The 17,752-nt window shown below is 36.2% G+C and overlaps 2 protein-coding genes across 4 annotated transcripts; one reads left to right on the top strand and one right to left on the bottom strand.

The window, feature by feature from the left end:
- The first annotated feature begins 1,053 nt into the window (after positions 1–1,053).
- On the top strand, positions 1,054–8,997 carry ginm1 (glycoprotein integral membrane 1). Its single transcript, XM_041252333.1, has 8 exons — positions 1,054–1,182; positions 1,764–1,823; positions 4,076–4,175; positions 4,876–5,027; positions 5,133–5,292; positions 6,708–6,931; positions 7,238–7,401; positions 7,716–8,997. The coding sequence occupies exons 1-8, from the start codon at positions 1,090–1,092 to the stop codon at positions 7,831–7,833; spliced, it is 1,071 nt and encodes a 356-aa protein (XP_041108267.1). The 5' UTR covers positions 1,054–1,089; the 3' UTR covers positions 7,834–8,997.
- A 78-nt stretch (positions 8,998–9,075) lies between these two features.
- On the bottom strand, positions 9,076–17,388 carry LOC121316939 (katanin p60 ATPase-containing subunit A1-like). 3 transcript variants are annotated; one of them, XM_041252330.1, is made up of 12 exons: positions 17,203–17,388; positions 16,922–16,968; positions 16,122–16,302; positions 15,556–15,713; positions 14,467–14,656; positions 14,069–14,196; positions 13,737–13,842; positions 11,523–11,681; positions 10,840–10,966; positions 10,439–10,573; positions 10,048–10,174; positions 9,076–9,933 (listed from the first exon to the last, which is right to left on the bottom strand). In XM_041252330.1, the coding sequence occupies exons 3-12, from the start codon at positions 16,281–16,283 to the stop codon at positions 9,735–9,737; spliced, it is 1,491 nt and encodes a 496-aa protein (XP_041108264.1). In that variant the 5' UTR covers positions 16,284–16,302; positions 16,922–16,968; positions 17,203–17,388; the 3' UTR covers positions 9,076–9,734. The 3 variants fall into 3 exon arrangements, with proteins under 3 accessions (XP_041108264.1, XP_041108263.1, XP_041108265.1); XM_041252329.1 differs by lacking the exon at positions 16,922–16,968 and having other exon boundaries at positions 17,203–17,387; XM_041252331.1 differs by lacking the exon at positions 16,922–16,968 and having other exon boundaries at positions 15,556–15,692; positions 17,203–17,387.
- Between the last annotated feature and the right edge of the window lie 364 nt (positions 17,389–17,752).

The following is a 17,752-nucleotide window of genomic DNA, read 5'->3' as shown; positions in this document are numbered from 1 at the left end:
TTTTACCTTCATCACCTATTTCATATTTTAAAACATTGGAAATACTGAAAGCCCTAAATTCTTTCTATAGATCTTCTCTAACATAACACATGCAGCCATCACATGCTCCACTGTTTCCTTTAGTTTACACTACATTCAAACCCCATTCTCATGCGCTCCAAGCGTATAGTGTTTTTTAAGTGTTGAATGCCCTATAAAAAGCCTTATTATTATGCTACCTCCTCATTTATATACCACTCATACCAGCCTTCCTTATTTAACCTTACTTTGGGAAAGTTTTTTTTTTTTTTTTTTGAAGAAAAAAAAAACAGTGATAAAATAACAGTGTCGTCAAAAGTTGACAATTCCTCTAGGAAAACATATTTGAACTTCGACCCATTCGACTCTTCGAGATCATCATTTTCAATTTAAACACAAAATGTTTCTTTTTCAATCATTCGACAACACCCACAGAACAGAAATGTTCATTAATGATCAACAAAATAACAATTCGTTAAAAAAAAAAAAAAAAAGATTAGACTACTGTTGAACCTCGTCTTCTTTAATATTATCATCACAAGGGTATCCATGTATTATATAAAAAAAATAATAGGCCTCTTCAGTGAGTTACAGGAAAACAATTCCTTCGGTCTCGTAATTTATGACGTCACAGAAACCCTGGAGGAAAATATTTTCCTGTTACTCACTGAATCCCTTCTCCACTCTCCCCTCACCCCTCACCCCTCACCCCTCACCCCTGATATTTCGAGGAGCGCCTGCCTCCCTTGCCCCCACTGCATTGCTACCTTCCCAAATAGTTTTTGGCTCATGGTTTGATATTTTATTCTAAATGTAAGTTTTATTACATTTTCATAAGAATGTCATTGTGACAAACACACATGTACATTAAACTTATTGTTAGCCTACTTTAAACAATAAACAACATTTATGCTGAATAATTATGCTCCATAGGTTGTTGTACAATATACTGCCAACTGAAAGAAGAAAAAACGAACACATTGCTTTAAATGCTTCACTGGCCCTTTAAAGTTTTGTGTTTGATTATACCCAGGGTGCTTCAGCCAGGATGTAAATACTCACACAGGCAAGATGGAGAAGGGGCTGATGCAGCTCTATTTAGCTGTTTATGTTGTGTTTATTTTAGTTATTTTCAAAGATGCAGTGGCAATAGAACTCGATAGGGTAAGTATAAAAACATTTTAAACGTATTTTTTTTTTTTTTTGTAACGATATTAAATTACAGTGACTGTTGCCATTATACTATTGCCCGAGAAGACGTTTAACTTCAATGCGCATAGATTGCACAATGCTGTGCTTTCCCTTAAATAAAACAGGACCTTATTAACTGTATTTCGGTAATGTATACGTTTACAGCATACAGTATGACTATTATCTTAACAGCATAGGAATAACCCTCTCAGGATTTCGATCTAATGGACTACTTGAAGATTTTTAGCACTACAGGTTTTCTTTATACATTATAATTGGGAAGTAGAGTTTCTCTTCCCCAAGGATTGTGTTCTTCAGTTGATTCACGTCTATACACTGACGATTTCAGAATTACACCATTGATAAATGCAATCTGTAAATGTTGGGTAGTGCAAGTATATATTGCCATCTCAGTGAGCTGAAACGCACTAAATGAATACGCATGTTTTGCTTCCAGGGATCCATTGTGTCAATATGTATTATTCTTGTGGTTATAGATGGATGTTTGTAAATGCAGTCGTAGATGTAGCGTTTATGTTTCTTGAAATTTGCAGGAGAGTGTAATGATCAATGTGACAACAGTGGGAGAAACGGAAGAAGCCAATGTCCTACAGGTATGCCATTAACCATTTATATCCCAAAGGGGCTGTATATATCCGATCTTTTTAGAACAAAAACTATTTTAAATTAAATATTTCATAGTACTGACTGATTTAGAACTAATCTTGGACTATTGCCTAAGGTACCAATACTGTAGTTAATCAAAGATTAGTGCTAATTGGTGCTAGTGTTGTTGGGCATACAAAACTATTAAAAGCTAGACTGACAAACATTCAAGGTCAATCCTTTGTCAGAAGCCACTATATAATTTGCATTCCTCTACCTCTTCTGGAAGTGTGTTGGAGTAAGCTTGGTCATTCAGCAGTCTCGTACCTCTTCCAGGAAAGCTCATGTGATGTATTTTACCCTAGAAGGGCAGAAGAGAGAAGGCCTGCAATTCAGTATTAAGTGTTACTGAACAGGCTGTCGGGTTTACAACACAATGCAGTGCTTTCCCAAGCTTTCCGCTTTGTTATATGTATCCCTGCATAATCAATCATAATTGTTTTGATATTTGTAGGAACATATCCCTGGTCACAAGTCAGTTTTGACCAGTTAGGCTGATTTCATTTCACATTGGTTATGCACCGGGTCTTCCCATCAAAATGTCTTCTGAATTCACATCGGAGGCTTCAGTCAGAAACATTATAGTGGTTCTCGACTCATAAACTTCAGCATTTTGATTGGTCCATCTGTCTGACCTGCTCGCTGTGGCACAGGTTCAGAGGGGAGGGAACAGGTTTATGAATATGAATGATAAGCCCTGTATAATGGCAAGGAATAAATAAATACATAATTTTGGTAAGTTAGGATGGAATAAAAACCAGTAATGAAACCTTAAGCAAGAATTTGACATGCTAAGCAACACAACCCTGTTTAGACGGACAGTAGATTTCACTGCATAGGTTATAAAATCTATGTGCCAATGTCTTATGCACATTCTGAGTACAAAAATATTTTTATATGGTTGGAAGTTCACCCTTTGTACATATTACATCTTCACTCTAACTGGGCGGGGGTCTGTAAAGCGGATGTTATGATTATACAGAGCTTGTGATGCATATTCATAAACCTGCTCCACCCCTCTGAACCTGTACCAGATCGAGCAGGTAGGACAGATGAACCAATCAAAATGCTGAACTTTTGGAGAGGAGTTAGGGACCAGTTAAATGTTTCTGACTGAACAGGCTGGATTCCAGGATCCCATGTTGTGAATTCAGAAGACATTTTGACCAGGGATATGTTAATACAAATATAAAAACCATTGCAGTTAAGTTGGATATTGCAATAATAGGTACAGCAAAGCAGGAACAAGACTTTTAAACCCTACAGCTTGTTAAGGAACACTTTAAATCAGTTGGCATGAGTACTGTTATCACTAGAACATTGTGCAGGAAGTTGCACAGGATGGTGGGACACACCTTTCTACCACATCCTGAATTAGTGTTTTTGTTTACATAGTTTAGACCAAGCCCGCTGTTTTTTGTGATGGCAGTTTGTTAGGTTGGTTGAAAAGCTGTCTTTCATGTTCCGTAATGTTCTGTTTTCTTTAAATTACAAATAAGCAATTCAGCCTTGCATAGCAAAACAAGAAAAATGAGCCTTTTTAAATGTATTTTAAACAGACTGCAACCCAATAACCAAGCGGTCACTGTCATCCTGTTTCACACAATGCATACAAATAGGTTGCCATTTGAGCACACTGCAGCCACTAGCCCCCTGGAATAAGTAGCAGCTGTATGTAAAGCAGCCACCTTGGCCACAGCTCAAATATTCCAGTCATACTGACCTTTCAGGAAATGAGACATTGCCTGTTACTGTATCTGTAATATACAGAAGTGGTACAAATTATTTTATGTATAAAATGTCTCCTTAATGAAGTATATTAGTTGAAACTTGTGGTATTCCATTGATGTGTCAGTGCTAGTTTCATTGTAATGACTCATTAGACTGGGTGTTAAAAGTGAGCACATTGTTTGACAAGCATCTGTAATGGTGCTGTGACTACTTGCTATTGTGTTAGTAGTTGTGCATTGTATATTTTATACTCATGATAATCCTGTGAAAATGTTATTTTCTTTGCACAACAAAAGATTATGAAATGTAAACATACCTAAATGACAAGTAAGAGATTAAACACAGCAGCTCAACTACACATCAAACAGGCCTATGGTCTTTATGCTGGAAGTGCAGTAAGTGCATGCAATGATTTACTTCAAAGATTTCACTTATACAATTTACACCTAATTCATCTTCTTAAATTTAGATTAACTTTAACATTTCGGCAGTTGACGACCAAGTCTATGTGAACAACATACCAGTCAAGCTTTCTGGGGTCACAAGATTAAACTGCAGGGCACAGCTGTGTGAGTATATCTGTAAACTCCCAATCTCTTCATTTTAAAGACCACCTTTCCTTATACTGGAAAAGTCACTCGCAGTTAAAGAAGCAAAAACCAAGACTCTTTTTTTTTTTTTTTTTTTTTTTTTTTTTTCTTAGCATATCAGTTGTTGGCTTTTTAACTTTATCCCATATCTTTTACATTGCTAGTTGAGTGCACCTGTCTTACAATAGGACTTCACCTATCACCTGCATATGGGGTTCCTGTAGAATGCAGGTGTGTGGTTCAGGTGGAGTCTATCACCAGGAAGCTAATTTCTTGCTTTGTGGCAGGAAGTATGAATTTCTCCTAAGTCAAACTGAACATATAGTCTTAAAAAAAAAAAAAAAAAAGATTAACAGCAAAACAATAACCAAGGGCTGGTTTCACAGATCATGATTAGCACCAAGTAACATTAGGTAGTCAAACCAGCTCCAAGTGTTCTGCTTGAAATATCATTTGACTTAGTGCTGCTTTTGTGTACTACAGCCCCATTGAAAATGAGATGCAAACTATGTGGTTCTGTCCTGGAAGGACTATTGAGTCAATTATATTATGATGATGGAAACACACACCCAATATTATGTTCCACGTTAATACCAAATGTTATTGTTGTATTTTATATAGTAGTTTGTGTGTTTCATTGTCTTCAAGTTAGAGCATTATGTTCCCCTTGCCTTTTCAGTGGAAGGTGGAAACCTCAGTAAGGCAGATGAACCAGGTCGTTTTGTGATGATTGGTGTTCGTGTGCTGGTTCGCCAGTGGCCTTTAGAAAGCGAGCCTGTTGTGCAGCTCCTTGTGTTTAATGAAGAGGTGACTGAAGTAGAAGGAAAACAGGTAAACATGTTTGTTTCTGCAGCAGAGAAAAATACATTAAAGGGTATATACTTAAATCCCATGCTCTGTACTGGTATATAACATATACATGCTTTTGTTCCACAGGTGCAGCAGACAGAGATGTATGAAGTGAATATCTTGATGAATAAGGAATTCCAGAAGCTTAGGGAATCCAGCTACTCCTACCCTATGAAGGAAAGCATGTTATACAGCATTCCCAGGGACAACGATATTGTATTTACAGTTCCGAACCCTTCAGAAAAAGGTACAAACCAGGCAGCAGTTGAATTTCTAGAAAATAAATACATTTATGATTTGTTTGTTTTTTTCCAACCTGACCATGGTACACTGTCATTTAAGATTTATTTGATGTAATTTTAAGGATGTAGGAAACAAAATTAATTGAAATGTGTTCTATCTGAAACAGGAGTAAATAACAAAGTGTTCCTGTAGGGCTGATATAGTGTTTTCCTTGGACAAACAATTCTACATGACTGCCCACTGAGGCTGGCATAATTACTTTTGCTACCAGCTGTGTATTCAACAATCATGTTTGTGTTTTACGAAAAATGAATAAGAATAATAAATGCAACGACACAGTACATAGGAGGCAGCAAATATAATTGGTGAGAATGTTCTAATGCATCCCAATACAAAATAGGGTAGAGAACACTGTCTGGCACCTTATTAATCAACCCCTAAGGTTGATTAACCCAGCAGTTGCTGCTATTTCTGCTCTGGTGAACCTGGCACCTTCACATTTTCAGCGTTCTGGAAACTCTGTGGGTAAAATCTAATGGCACTGTTCACTTTGGCCTGTGACCTAAGATGGCCGCAGTGTTGGTGTGACTTTTTGGTTGTGCAGGTACTTTTCTGTGTAACACACTTTAAGATGTTTTAACTTGTTAGATATTAATGGAATGAAACATGTTTATTACACAAAACAAAGGAAAGCCATCCCTCAGATTACTGAATAACAATCTGGCATTATATTTTTAATATAGAACCTGTCACGATTAAACAAAAAAACTCTCATATTTTAACTTTGATTTATTTATCGGATCTTATTTTTATCCTTGCTGCATAACCTCTGTGGGATTGTAGTCCTGGGCAAGATCTGATTTAACTTGACAGAAGTACATATCCCAGTATGTACAGTGGTTAAGGAAGGGTCACGTGAATTAAGTTGTATTTGTATTTGCTAGTTTTATGTTTAGTTTCCATCCTCGTTATAGCAGTACGTCAGTAAAAAAAATTGTCAACACCCCCAGTGAAATTAAAATTTGCTTTCAGGCTGCTTTTAAATCACTCCATGCTGAGGTTAATTTCCACTGATTTGTAATGTGAAGGAAATGCAGCTTTCTTGTTGTGAAATTTACAAGCTGCATTCTGTGATTCTCTCAATAAGTCTTTTACAGGTGGTGCTTAATAGAAAATAACCTTTTCACTGCCACTTTTTTTTTTTTTTTTAACCTTTTTGACCTGTCAATCATACAGATTTATTTTTTTCACATTTCCATACTTCATGTTTATATACCATCTCATGTGATATACCCCTTGATACCCCTTGAGTCTACCAGCTATGCTGTTTTTGTTCACAAAAAAACAATTTCTTGGTTGTTGTTATTTTATTTGTATTTATTAATAAAAATTAATTCATTAATCTATGTCTTTTTGCAGTCGATGATCAAAGTCCTGCTCAAACAATGACAACTAGTCATTACCTCATAAAACAAGATGAAACCACAGTGGAAGAGGAGGCAGCTCCTGGCAAGCTACCTGAGACGCCATTGAGACTGGCACCTGACTTCTTGTATGATGAAGAAATAACAGCAGATGAACATGGACCTTCTGGCAAACTGCCAGAGGTCCCCCTGAGATCACAGCCACTGTCTTCCTATAATGTAATTACTCACAGATAAGTGAGCTGTCAAGACTGCTAAATGCAGCATTTCTTATAAACAAATGTAAAGCAGCTAATTGCATGCAATTGAACAAGAAGTGCCCTAACCAAAAAAAAATAAACACATTTATTTTATCATACAGCAGCAAGAAATAAATGGAGAGATAGAGAAGTGAAACACAGTAACATACATTTTTAAGAGACTTTTCTATCAATTAGGTAACAGGCCACTGCCTGGAGAATTGGAGAAATAATTTGTAAAATGTTGACTTTCTGGGCATGAAATGACTTTGGGTTGTCTTTCCAGGCAGTGTGTCAGTGGGTGGAGCAGCTGAGAGAGAGGCTGCATCGATTCTGGGCTGAATCCCTCCCATTGTTCTTCCTGATCATGTGGGTGGTGGTGGTGGGTGTTGTTGGGTCAGCTGTCATTGTTAAAGTCCTTGACCTGATTTTCCCAACGTGCGAGCACAAGTGAGTATTTAAAGTCTAATAAATAATTATACACACACACACACACATATAAACCTAAAATATGGAAACAAACCAGTCTTTGTACTCTAGGTTATATTTTTGCAACTGCTTGCCTGTATTTGATTAAACTTTGCATTGTTCATGCGACTGTTCAGCATGCTGTGAATGTTGGCAGTGGAGACTTTTTCTTGACATCTGTTATGGTTCTGTACATTTTTAAACATAGACTCTTATCCAATTGTGATAAATATTTATTTATTTATTTTTAAATAACACTAATCTAAATATAATGCTGACATTGTCTTTTCTTAAAGGGGAGTTTTAAAACTTGATCCTGTTACAATGATGCCATTGGAATTGCCTGTGGAGGGTAAACCATTACTTCTGGATCACTTAGAGATGGAAACAGATGAAGAGATTACAAGCCCTTAAAGAGCACATTTCAAGTACTGGTCAACAATACCAACAAAAAGCTTTGTCAATAATTTCAGTGGATCTTGTTACAGAAACACGTGGACCTCCACTCAGAATACTATCATTAATTACAATGTGGATGATTAATTTAATTAGAAAACAGTGTTATTTTTTTAGTTTCTTGACATTAGCTCACATTTAATTCCCAGTTCTGATTATTATAAGTTTTTAAATAAATATTGGTAATTTAGCTTAATACATTATACGGCCGTATTTATTTAGTACAGAAAACAAAATGCCTTAATGCTAATTAACAAGCTGAATGGGTTTTGTATACCAATGTTTAATGCACCCAATACATTAACATTACCGAATAACTACTCCATCACAGAAATCACTTTCAAAATGCAACCATGAAAGACATTATTACCTGTAGAAATGGTATAAACCACATTTGCACAAGATGGTTGCACTGTTGACACCAGATGAAACACAATTTGTCATTACTTTTTTTTTGTGCCTGCATGATATACCTGATAACATTTGGGAAAACAGCCAAATAAACCAACACTTAGTAATGAGTTCAATCTTTAATACCTTTAGTGCACAAGCTACACATAGTACGCCTATGTAGCTGTACCTCCTTGTACACCTGTACAGTAGCAGCATACAGTATATTGCACTCTGCAAAATGCATTTCATAGGCAGGTGGGGGTTACAATAGGATATATTTAACTAAAGATGATGATTTATCTCGCTTTCCAAATAATTTTGGATTGTGTTCCATTTTCTTTCACAACCGTGCAAAAAGTCTTTCATTATTTAAGTTTTATGTCAACACTGGTGTTTCCCAATAAATTCACAGACAAGATGAAAGACAAAGTATTGGGAGCCCTGGCCATATTTTTTGTTCTGATAGCACTTTTTTTTTTTTTTTGCATAAGTTGTGTTGCTGTTAATGTAAATTAAATCTGACCCATTATGTTACATTCTTAATGCTTATAGTGTGCCCCTTTTCATATCTTCCCAGGACCATTAATTTGTGTAAATGTTAATGGAAGCATGGCATAGTGTGTTACATTTCTGCAAATGTTTTGTTGAAAATTAAAATGACCAAAATGTATTCAATGGTGTATCGTTCGCTACTGCTCAAAAAAGAGAAAAATAAAACTTCTTATTGAAGTGTTTCGTATTTTGGATTATCTTGTGTTAACATATTATATAATCTACTCCTATGCCCACTAGAATAAAATTCATGTTAGTGTTACTAATTCAATGAGGCAGTGATGTGCCACAAACACACTTTGATTATAACATTTACATAGAGTAGTTATTTCTATATTAGTATTATATTTAGTTTACACTTTCTTTTGTGTGGTTAAGAGATTATCTGGGTCGTGACATGTTCTGGCTTTAGTGTTAGTTGTTGTTTCTAAAAATATTTCTGTGCTATAAATTCGGAAAGCAAAAGGCAGTTGTATAGTAAAATCATTTAAGAATAACAGTTGAGTCATGCGCAAAATCTACATTTTGTTGAATTGGTTAAAAAGTATAAACAGTCTTTTTTTTTTTTTTTTTTTTTTTTTAACAACTTTATTAAATCTTTATTAAATTCCACAAATCTAGTTTCATATTTTATGAAGTACTTTTACAGAAGTCATTTTGAAAAGTACCATGTTTTTTTTTTTTAATTAAAAAAACAACACACATTAGTAATATAATCACTTCATCTAGATGAAAGTTACTGGCCCTTGCAATTGAATATGAACAACAAAATTACACCCCAGTAGCAACATCAAGATGCCCAGTTTTACTTTTTAAAATTGTATTGATAAGAGTGCGAGGCTACAATTTCTCAAGTAACACTAAAGCATATCCTCTCAATATTAGCTGCAACTTGAGCTTATTAAAGACCAGTCTCAGCAAGACCCAAATTCTGCAATCCACGCCTCATATTTTTCAATGTCTGTAGCAGACACTGATTTAGAGACCTTTTTTAAAGAGATTTCAAAATCGTTCATGGTGGTTGGCATGTGCATTTCCTCTTTGGAAATGTTTCGGATTTCTTCTGGCATCAGACCTTCAATACGACGTCGCATTGCCATCAGCGAGGCATCCCTGAAATTAAAAAAAAAAAAAGAGACATTTCAAATTAGAACAAATGAACACCAGTACTCATACAGTCAAGTGTGTCAGTTTTATACATTAAGTGGTCACAACGTAGGTACCCACCGGCACACATTTGTAATGTCGGCACCAGAATAACCATCCATCTGCTCCGCTATTTTAGTTAGATCAACATCACTCGCCAATTCTAGCTCTTTCAGGTTTATTTTTAGGAGTTCTTCCCTGCCTTCAGCTGAAAACAAAACAACCAATTCAGTATATATTTAAATGAAAAACACAGTTCACTTGCAAAAATAGTATTGCACAGTTTTAACTACCAAAATCTACCTAGTCTGATTCCTCCTAGCTCACTGTGCTTCAACACTCAACTATGGAACTTGTATTAACAATTTTTGTAGAATTACTTTGATCTTAGTAAAGAGAAAATGTGTCATAACTGGTAGGTTAAAGTGTGATATTTGTGCAAGTAAAGGTTTTTGAAACATTCAATGAATACCTGAAGGCAAGGGGATGTAAATCCTTTTTTCTAATCGTCTTTTAAGAGCCTCATCTATGTCCCAGGGAAAGTTGGTGGCTCCAAGAACCATAACCATTTTTGAAGGATCTTCATTGTCTGACGCCCCTCCAACACCTACAGCACAGAACTACATGACACCTGATCACGAGCACAGACTTCATTTAGCTTAACTGAAAAGTATTTTATGAGCTTAATACATACTCCAGTAGCAGAAGTGTTAGCCAAAAAGGATGTCAAAAGACTGAATATTTTGTTTAAAAAATAAATACAAAAAAACTACTAATATTGCACAAGCCAGTGGTGAATTACAATTTATAGAACTGTTTGAAAACTTCACACATTTCTGAGGTATAAGGTAAATAAATATCAGTTATATTCACCATCCATCTGAACTAATAGCTCTGCTTTCACCCTTCTGCTGGCCTCGTGTTCTTCCGACGTCCCTCTGCGGCTGCAGATCGAGTCAATCTCATCAACGAATATAGTAGTAGGAGCGTAGAATCTTGCCTAGTGAAACGATGAATAGAGAACCAAGCAAACCTCCAACAGTAATCACAATTCTGTATAAGTGACCCAGCTGCTAATTAGAAATAAAGAAGTGTAGCAGAAATTTCTGATTTTAAAAAGTTGGATATCCGAGTGCTGTCATACAAACACACACATATATATATATATATATAAATTATATATATAATTTAATTAAAAAAAACAACCCACAACCCTGAACCTTTTAACCCCATCCCCCCAGGATACAGTCCAACCGTAATTTCAAATGATCATATTTAGTATAAAACAGAACTTAAGACAAATGGAGGCCTACAATATTTTATTTCAAACTTTAATGTCAACTCTTATTTAGGGGGGTGGTTGTTCATTATATGGATTACAGCAGTAAAGCGGACAAGTTAAAAAAAGAAATGCATCGCTCCTTATTCCCATTTACATTTCTCTTAGTTTTCAATTTAAAAAAAAAGTAAACGAAGGATTTGCCATACTGTATTTATTATTTTTCACTTCATCGTTAACCTTCAAAAAAATGTATTGATAAAATATTCGTCTTTACCATTTCAAATAAGAGACGCACTAATTTCTCAGACTCCCCTCTGTACTTGGAAGTAAGTGTTGATGAAGAAACATTGAAAAAGGTTGTTTTACATTCAGTGGCTACAGCTTTGGCCAGCAGTGTTTTTCCTGTTCCAGGAGGGCCAACCATCAACACCCCCTGTAAAAGTAAGAAGATTGTATAACAAATTTTGTATTCAGTGCACAAATATAACAATCCCAACCCATTACCTATTTAAATTACCAACACCAAAACAACTTAAAACAAACCCTTTTTTGTATACTGCAGATATCCATTTAGGAGCCGCTTGCTCCTTTAAAACCAATAATTACATAAACCATTATCTGTTGCACAGTTTTCCTAGAAACACTATCAAACATGTATTGTATTTTAAAATGTTAATACAGTACACCAAGTTATATAAAGTCTTTACTTTTAAATCACATATAAAACTAGGTAGAAGAACAGGTTCAGACAGTAGATCAAACAAATGCCCACGGTACTTTTTACTGTAATGGGATATAATATATATACACACACACACACACAGTACTGTGCAAAAGTTTTAGGCAGGTGTGAAAAAATGCTGTAAAGTAAGAATGCTTTCAAAAATAGACATGTTAATAAATTATATTTATCAATTAACTAAATGCAATGTGAGTGAACAGAAGAAAAATCTAAATCAAATCCATATTTGGTGTGACCACCCTTTGCCTTCAAAACAGCATCAATTCTTCTAGGTACACTTGCACAAAGTCAGGGTTTTGTAGGCATATAGTCAGGTGTATGATTAAACAATTATACAAGTGCTAATGATAATCAATTCAATATGTAGGTTGAAACACAATCATTAACTGAAACAGAAACAGCTGTGTAGGAGGAATAAAACTGGGTGAGGAATAGCCAAACTCAGCTAACAAGGTGAGGTTGCTGAAGAGTTTACTGTCAAAAGTTATACACCATGGCAAGAATGAGCACAGCACCAAGACACAAGGTAGTTATACTGCATCAGCAAGGTCTCTCCTAGGCAGAAATGTCAAGGCAGACAGGGGTTTCCAGATGTGCTGTCCAAGCTTTTTTGAAGAAGCACAAAGAAATGGGCAACACTGAGGACCGTAGACCCAGTGGTCGGCCAAGGAAACTTACAGCAGCAAATGAAAGACACATCATGCTTACTTCCCTTCGCAATCTGAAGATGTCCAGCAATGCCATCTGCTCAGAATTGGCAGAAAACAGTGACCCTGGTACAGCCTTCTACTGTCCAGAGAAGTCTGGTCAGAAGTGGCCTTCATGGAAGACTTGCGGCCAAAAAGCCATACCTCCGACGTAGAAACAAGGCCAAGCGACTCAACTATGCACGAAAACACAGGAACTGGGGTGCAGAAAAATGGCAGCAGGTGCTCTGGACTGATGAGTCAAAATTTGAAATATTTGGCTGTAGCAGAAGGCAGTTTGTTCGCAGAAGGGCTGGACAGCGGAACACAAATGAGAGTGAAGCATGGTGGAGGTTTCTTGCAAGTTTGGGGCTGCATTTCTGCAAATGGAGTTGGGGATTTGGTCAGAATTAATGGTCTCCTCAATGCTGGGAAGTGCAGGCAGATACTTATCCATCACGCAATACCATCAGGGAGGCATCGGATTGGCCCCAAATTTATTCTGCAGCATGACAATGACCCCAAACATACAGCGAAAGTCATTAAGAACTATCTTCAGCGTAAAGAAGAACAAGGAGTCCCGGAAGTGATGGTATGCCCCACACAGAGCCCTGATCTCAACATCAGAGTCTGTCTGGGATTACATGAAGACAGAGAAGCAACTGAGGCTGCCTAAATCCACAAAAGAACTGTGGTTAGTTCTCCAAGATGTTTGGGCCAACCTACCTGCCGAGTTCCTTCAAAAACTGTGTGCAAGTGTACTTAGAAGAATTGATGCTGTTTTGAAGGCAAAGGGTGGTCACACCGAATATTGATTTGATGTAGATTTTTCTTCTGTTCACTCACTTTGCATTTTGTTAATTGATAAATATAACCTATTAACATGTCTATTTTTGAAAACATTCTTACTTTACAGCATTTCTTCACACCTGCCTAAAAATTTTGCACAGTAGTGTGTGTGTGTATATATGTCAAAAATAAATACTGTGGACTAATGAATCTAAACAATATGCAAAATTTTGACTTTTACCAGCATGCCTCCACCCCTCCGTAACATTACCTTCCACGGTCGTCTAATTCCTTTGAAGAACTCTGGCATCCACATGGGCAAAACTACAGCTTCTTTTAGCAGTTTTTTTGCCTCTCCCAAGTCTGCGATATCATCCCTGCAAAAGATTTTCATTATTAAAGACCACCAGCTAAGTATGTAAGAAAATCCAATGGCCATTTGGAAGAGAATGAACTGGGAATCAACACAACAAAAATGTAGAGTGGACTTTATTACTTAGATAGAAAGACCCCTTAATTACTAAAATAAGCTATAAAGTAATCCAATTCCTTTTCCCCACTATGCTGAAAGTAAAAGACGATTAAATGAAACAATGCATTTACCATTTAACGTTTGGATTTTGCGATATTATATCTCTTTCCAGGGCCTCTACCAAGTCTTTATCATATCCGGTCCCATCAAATTTCTTCACTTCTGATTCTGAAACATCAGCAGAAGCAGCAGATTTTCTCTGCAATAAATACATAAAAAAAAAAAACAAACAAACATTAATTAGGCTTATCTGTTTACTAGAAACATGAGCTGATCCATAAGGGCTTTGGAAAGTTTAGACTATACTCAAATAGTCCCCCCCTCCCAAATACTAAAGCTATTTAAAATAATATTTTTTTCAATGAATAAATAAATAAAATGCATGATTAATTAACTGGGTTGGACTACTGTTAGAGAAGCTGTCAAGAAGTTAATGAAAATCATACTATTTTATTCATAACACATTTACCTTATCATCTTTCGCTTTGCCCTGTGCCTCCTTTCTCTCTTTCCCCCGGACAGGTCTCACTCGGTCACTGTTTGCACTCCGAGGGGATTGCCAATGTTGGCCTTTCTGAGCAACACTTAATCTGTTGTTGTGGTGAGGTCTGGCATCATTGTATTGAACTGGCTGTCGTCTTACAGGACAGGGTGATGGCCTTTAAATAAAATAAGGAAGAAAATGCAAACAGCATTAGTGATACAACTCTTTCATGGTTTCACCTTTGAGGGATACATTTACTGCATGTTTAGAAGTGTTTGTGGTTACCTCTAAGTGTATTTCTTGCACACTCTTTTGTGAGTCAGGCCTGAAGCAAACAAGTTCAGTCTGTCATACGAAGTACAATAGAAAGTACAGTCAGCTTGATTAGCCACCTAACATTTCTAACAATATTATATCTTTAAATCTAAATAAAACAGACGAAATCCAACCCAATATTAACATACTTAATCCGTTCACAGTACATAGAACATATTGTGGTTTAAACATTTAGAATGGTTTGTCATTGTAGTGCGAGATCTAAAACCTCAGTGAAGTTACAATTGTAATTGCTGCCAATGGTTTCCAATGGGGATGCAACTTAAAAAGGCCATTTACTTTCCCTTGTCTTTTGTTATCTCCCTATGCTACTTAGATATCACACTGCCGGTGGATAAAATCTGGTCACATGACTTAATGCTGAAGTTGTTTTGTTCAAACAAAGAAATAGTTGTTCCCGCTAACACATTTAACTAGTCAAATGTATTCCTGAATGTGATATTTTAAAAGTACTGTATTTAGTGCTTTTTAGTCATAGTATGTTCTGAAAAAGTGGACTTTGTAATTCATGGATTGTATCAGATGAACTTAGAGCAGGCAATTAATTGCATATTAAACTAAATCCAAGGTGCTAGTTCAAAAGTCATGTTGCTTTTTTGAAATGTCTATACCACTACTGTTACTGACGGACCATCCCATAGGAAAGAGAACTCCGATAGGTCAATAATAACTAGTCAGTAATATTCAATCTGCATCATCATATGCCAGTGAACCAAAAGTAGCTTTGAAAACGAGTACCTGCGTTCAACTTGCACTGGCCAAATGTCTCCATCTTGACTCAGTGGTTTAGCAGGAGTGCTTTCTACTTTAAAGCCATCCAGGGTTGCCATAATTTCTTTGACATGTTTATTTTCTTCATTTATTTCTTGCCAGACCTGCCAGAAAAACAAGTGAACCTAATGTATTGCCATGTTTAAAAAGAAAAAAAAAAAGCCATTTATTGTGCGGTTTCATCTTACCTGTACAGCTGTAAATATGAGTTTACAATTCATCATAAAAATTAGTCTTCTTTGTTTTTTTTAGTCAATGTAATACTTTGATAAAACAGGTATTGCTGGTTAAACTACTATGCCAGGTAAGATGTTTATATTTGTTTAACAATAAAAACATTTAAACCTTTACAGCCTGTGCTTTTTTCAGCAAAAGTTGCTCGTCATGTTCAGCACCACTGAGCTTGTGTTGATACTATACTTTTAGCATATTTGTATGGTAGTCAAACAAACTACAGCCTACTAATTGTTATGGATAATGTAAAATGACCACATTTTCATATGCAAATACATTTGTTTGTATCATCGTATTACCTGTTGCCATTTTTGTTGTAATAAAGGGTCTTTCACAGAAAACAGGTATTTCCTCATCTGCTCAAGCACTCCTTGATAATAGACGATGGCAGAGTTGTAATTCCCAAGTAAAGCATATTCTCGGGCAAGTTTCACATTTTCACCGATTTCAACGAGACTCATTTTCAACAGTGTCTGCTGCCTGTCGAAAACAGGAGCACGTCATTATTACTGTTAAATGACCACACGTGCTGAGATTTACCATGGACTCTGCAGATCAGACTTGCCAGATTACACAGAATACTGTATAATCCCTCAAAAATGTAATGCTGTAACTTCAATGCATACTATTACCTACGTTGGTCATCCATAAAAACACTCAAGCAAGATTCGGGACTGATATTGTAGTACTATAAAACGTGCATTAGTTATTTTGGGTATCTTGAGTTACATTTTTCATGTCTTGCCGATTAAAACGAAGTATAATACAATTAATGACAAAAGTAGCTTTAAGAAGTGTGTGTGTGTGTGTGTGTGTGTGTGTGTGTGTGTGTGTGTGTGTGTGTGTGTGTGTGTGTGTGTGTGTGTGTGTGTGTGTGTGTGTGTGTGTGTGTGTGTGTGTGTGTGTGTGTGTGTGTGTGTGTGTGTGTGTGTGTGTGTGTGTGTGTGTGTGTGTGTGTAGTGGCGTCAAGGACGAGTGTTAAACCCCTCCGACTAAATACATGTGCTGAGATACAAGAACAAAAAAAGTGTACATTCTCAAAACAGTAAGTAAAACAACTGTTAACACAAGATCTAGAAACGTTTCATTTTAATCACACCTTGATCCTCCTGCTCACGCTCTTGACAAAGGTATCCTGGAAGGATTCTGAACAAAGTTCCAACAAAATCCAAACAATGCAATTAGGATGAAAAGTTTGTTGCAAAAACAATGACGAACTTTAAAATATAGAAAGTAGGCAAATTATAATATTTTCGACATGTCAAAAGTCAGCTATGACTCAATCGTTTTACAAAGACGGTGGCAAGTTTTATCAACACTGTTGATTCAGCATGCACCATTTTAAAAATAATTAAGAAGAGGAAGTAACCAGAAATTTACCTGTTGAAGTTACCTACAGGATGCAAAATAAATTGAGAAAACAGTAAACTTCCAGCAGGATAATATTAATCTGAACACAAAACTGTGTACTGTAATTAGTTAATGCGTTTTTCAAGTTAAGTTCTTGTCCTTATTAGCGCTCTCACCACCCCTGCCTCTGTCTGTGTTTGAAGTGAAAAAAAATGAAGGCGTCACTTCCTGGAGACGTAACTAGGAGGCTAGGATTTACTCATTTTTTGCGTCTGCAGACTGACAGCTTTCAATCAATCAGATAACCACATTTAATCTGCTGTACAATTAGTCGCTGTCTAGTAGTAACAAACTTATCTTTTAGCAACTGCTGGTTTACCTGGTGTTAGAGACCAAGTGAATATTTCTAAACTAAAGAACAGGTTTAAGTTGATAAGGAACTGTAGTATCTTCCTCTTTGCTACGGTCCAGGACTATAGTTCAATTAAGCGGTAAAATACCTGGTTGTACAATTCTCTGGACTGATCAGTTCAACAATAAACTTAGTTGGACTAGAATGAACACAACATTAAGCATCACT

Source organism: Polyodon spathula, chromosome 6, assembly GCF_017654505.1.
Source record: "Polyodon spathula isolate WHYD16114869_AA chromosome 6, ASM1765450v1, whole genome shotgun sequence".
Taxonomy (NCBI): Eukaryota; Metazoa; Chordata; class Actinopteri; order Acipenseriformes; family Polyodontidae; genus Polyodon; species Polyodon spathula.
Note: the sequence above shows the minus strand (reverse complement) of the source record. Positions and strands in the feature narration are given on the sequence as shown.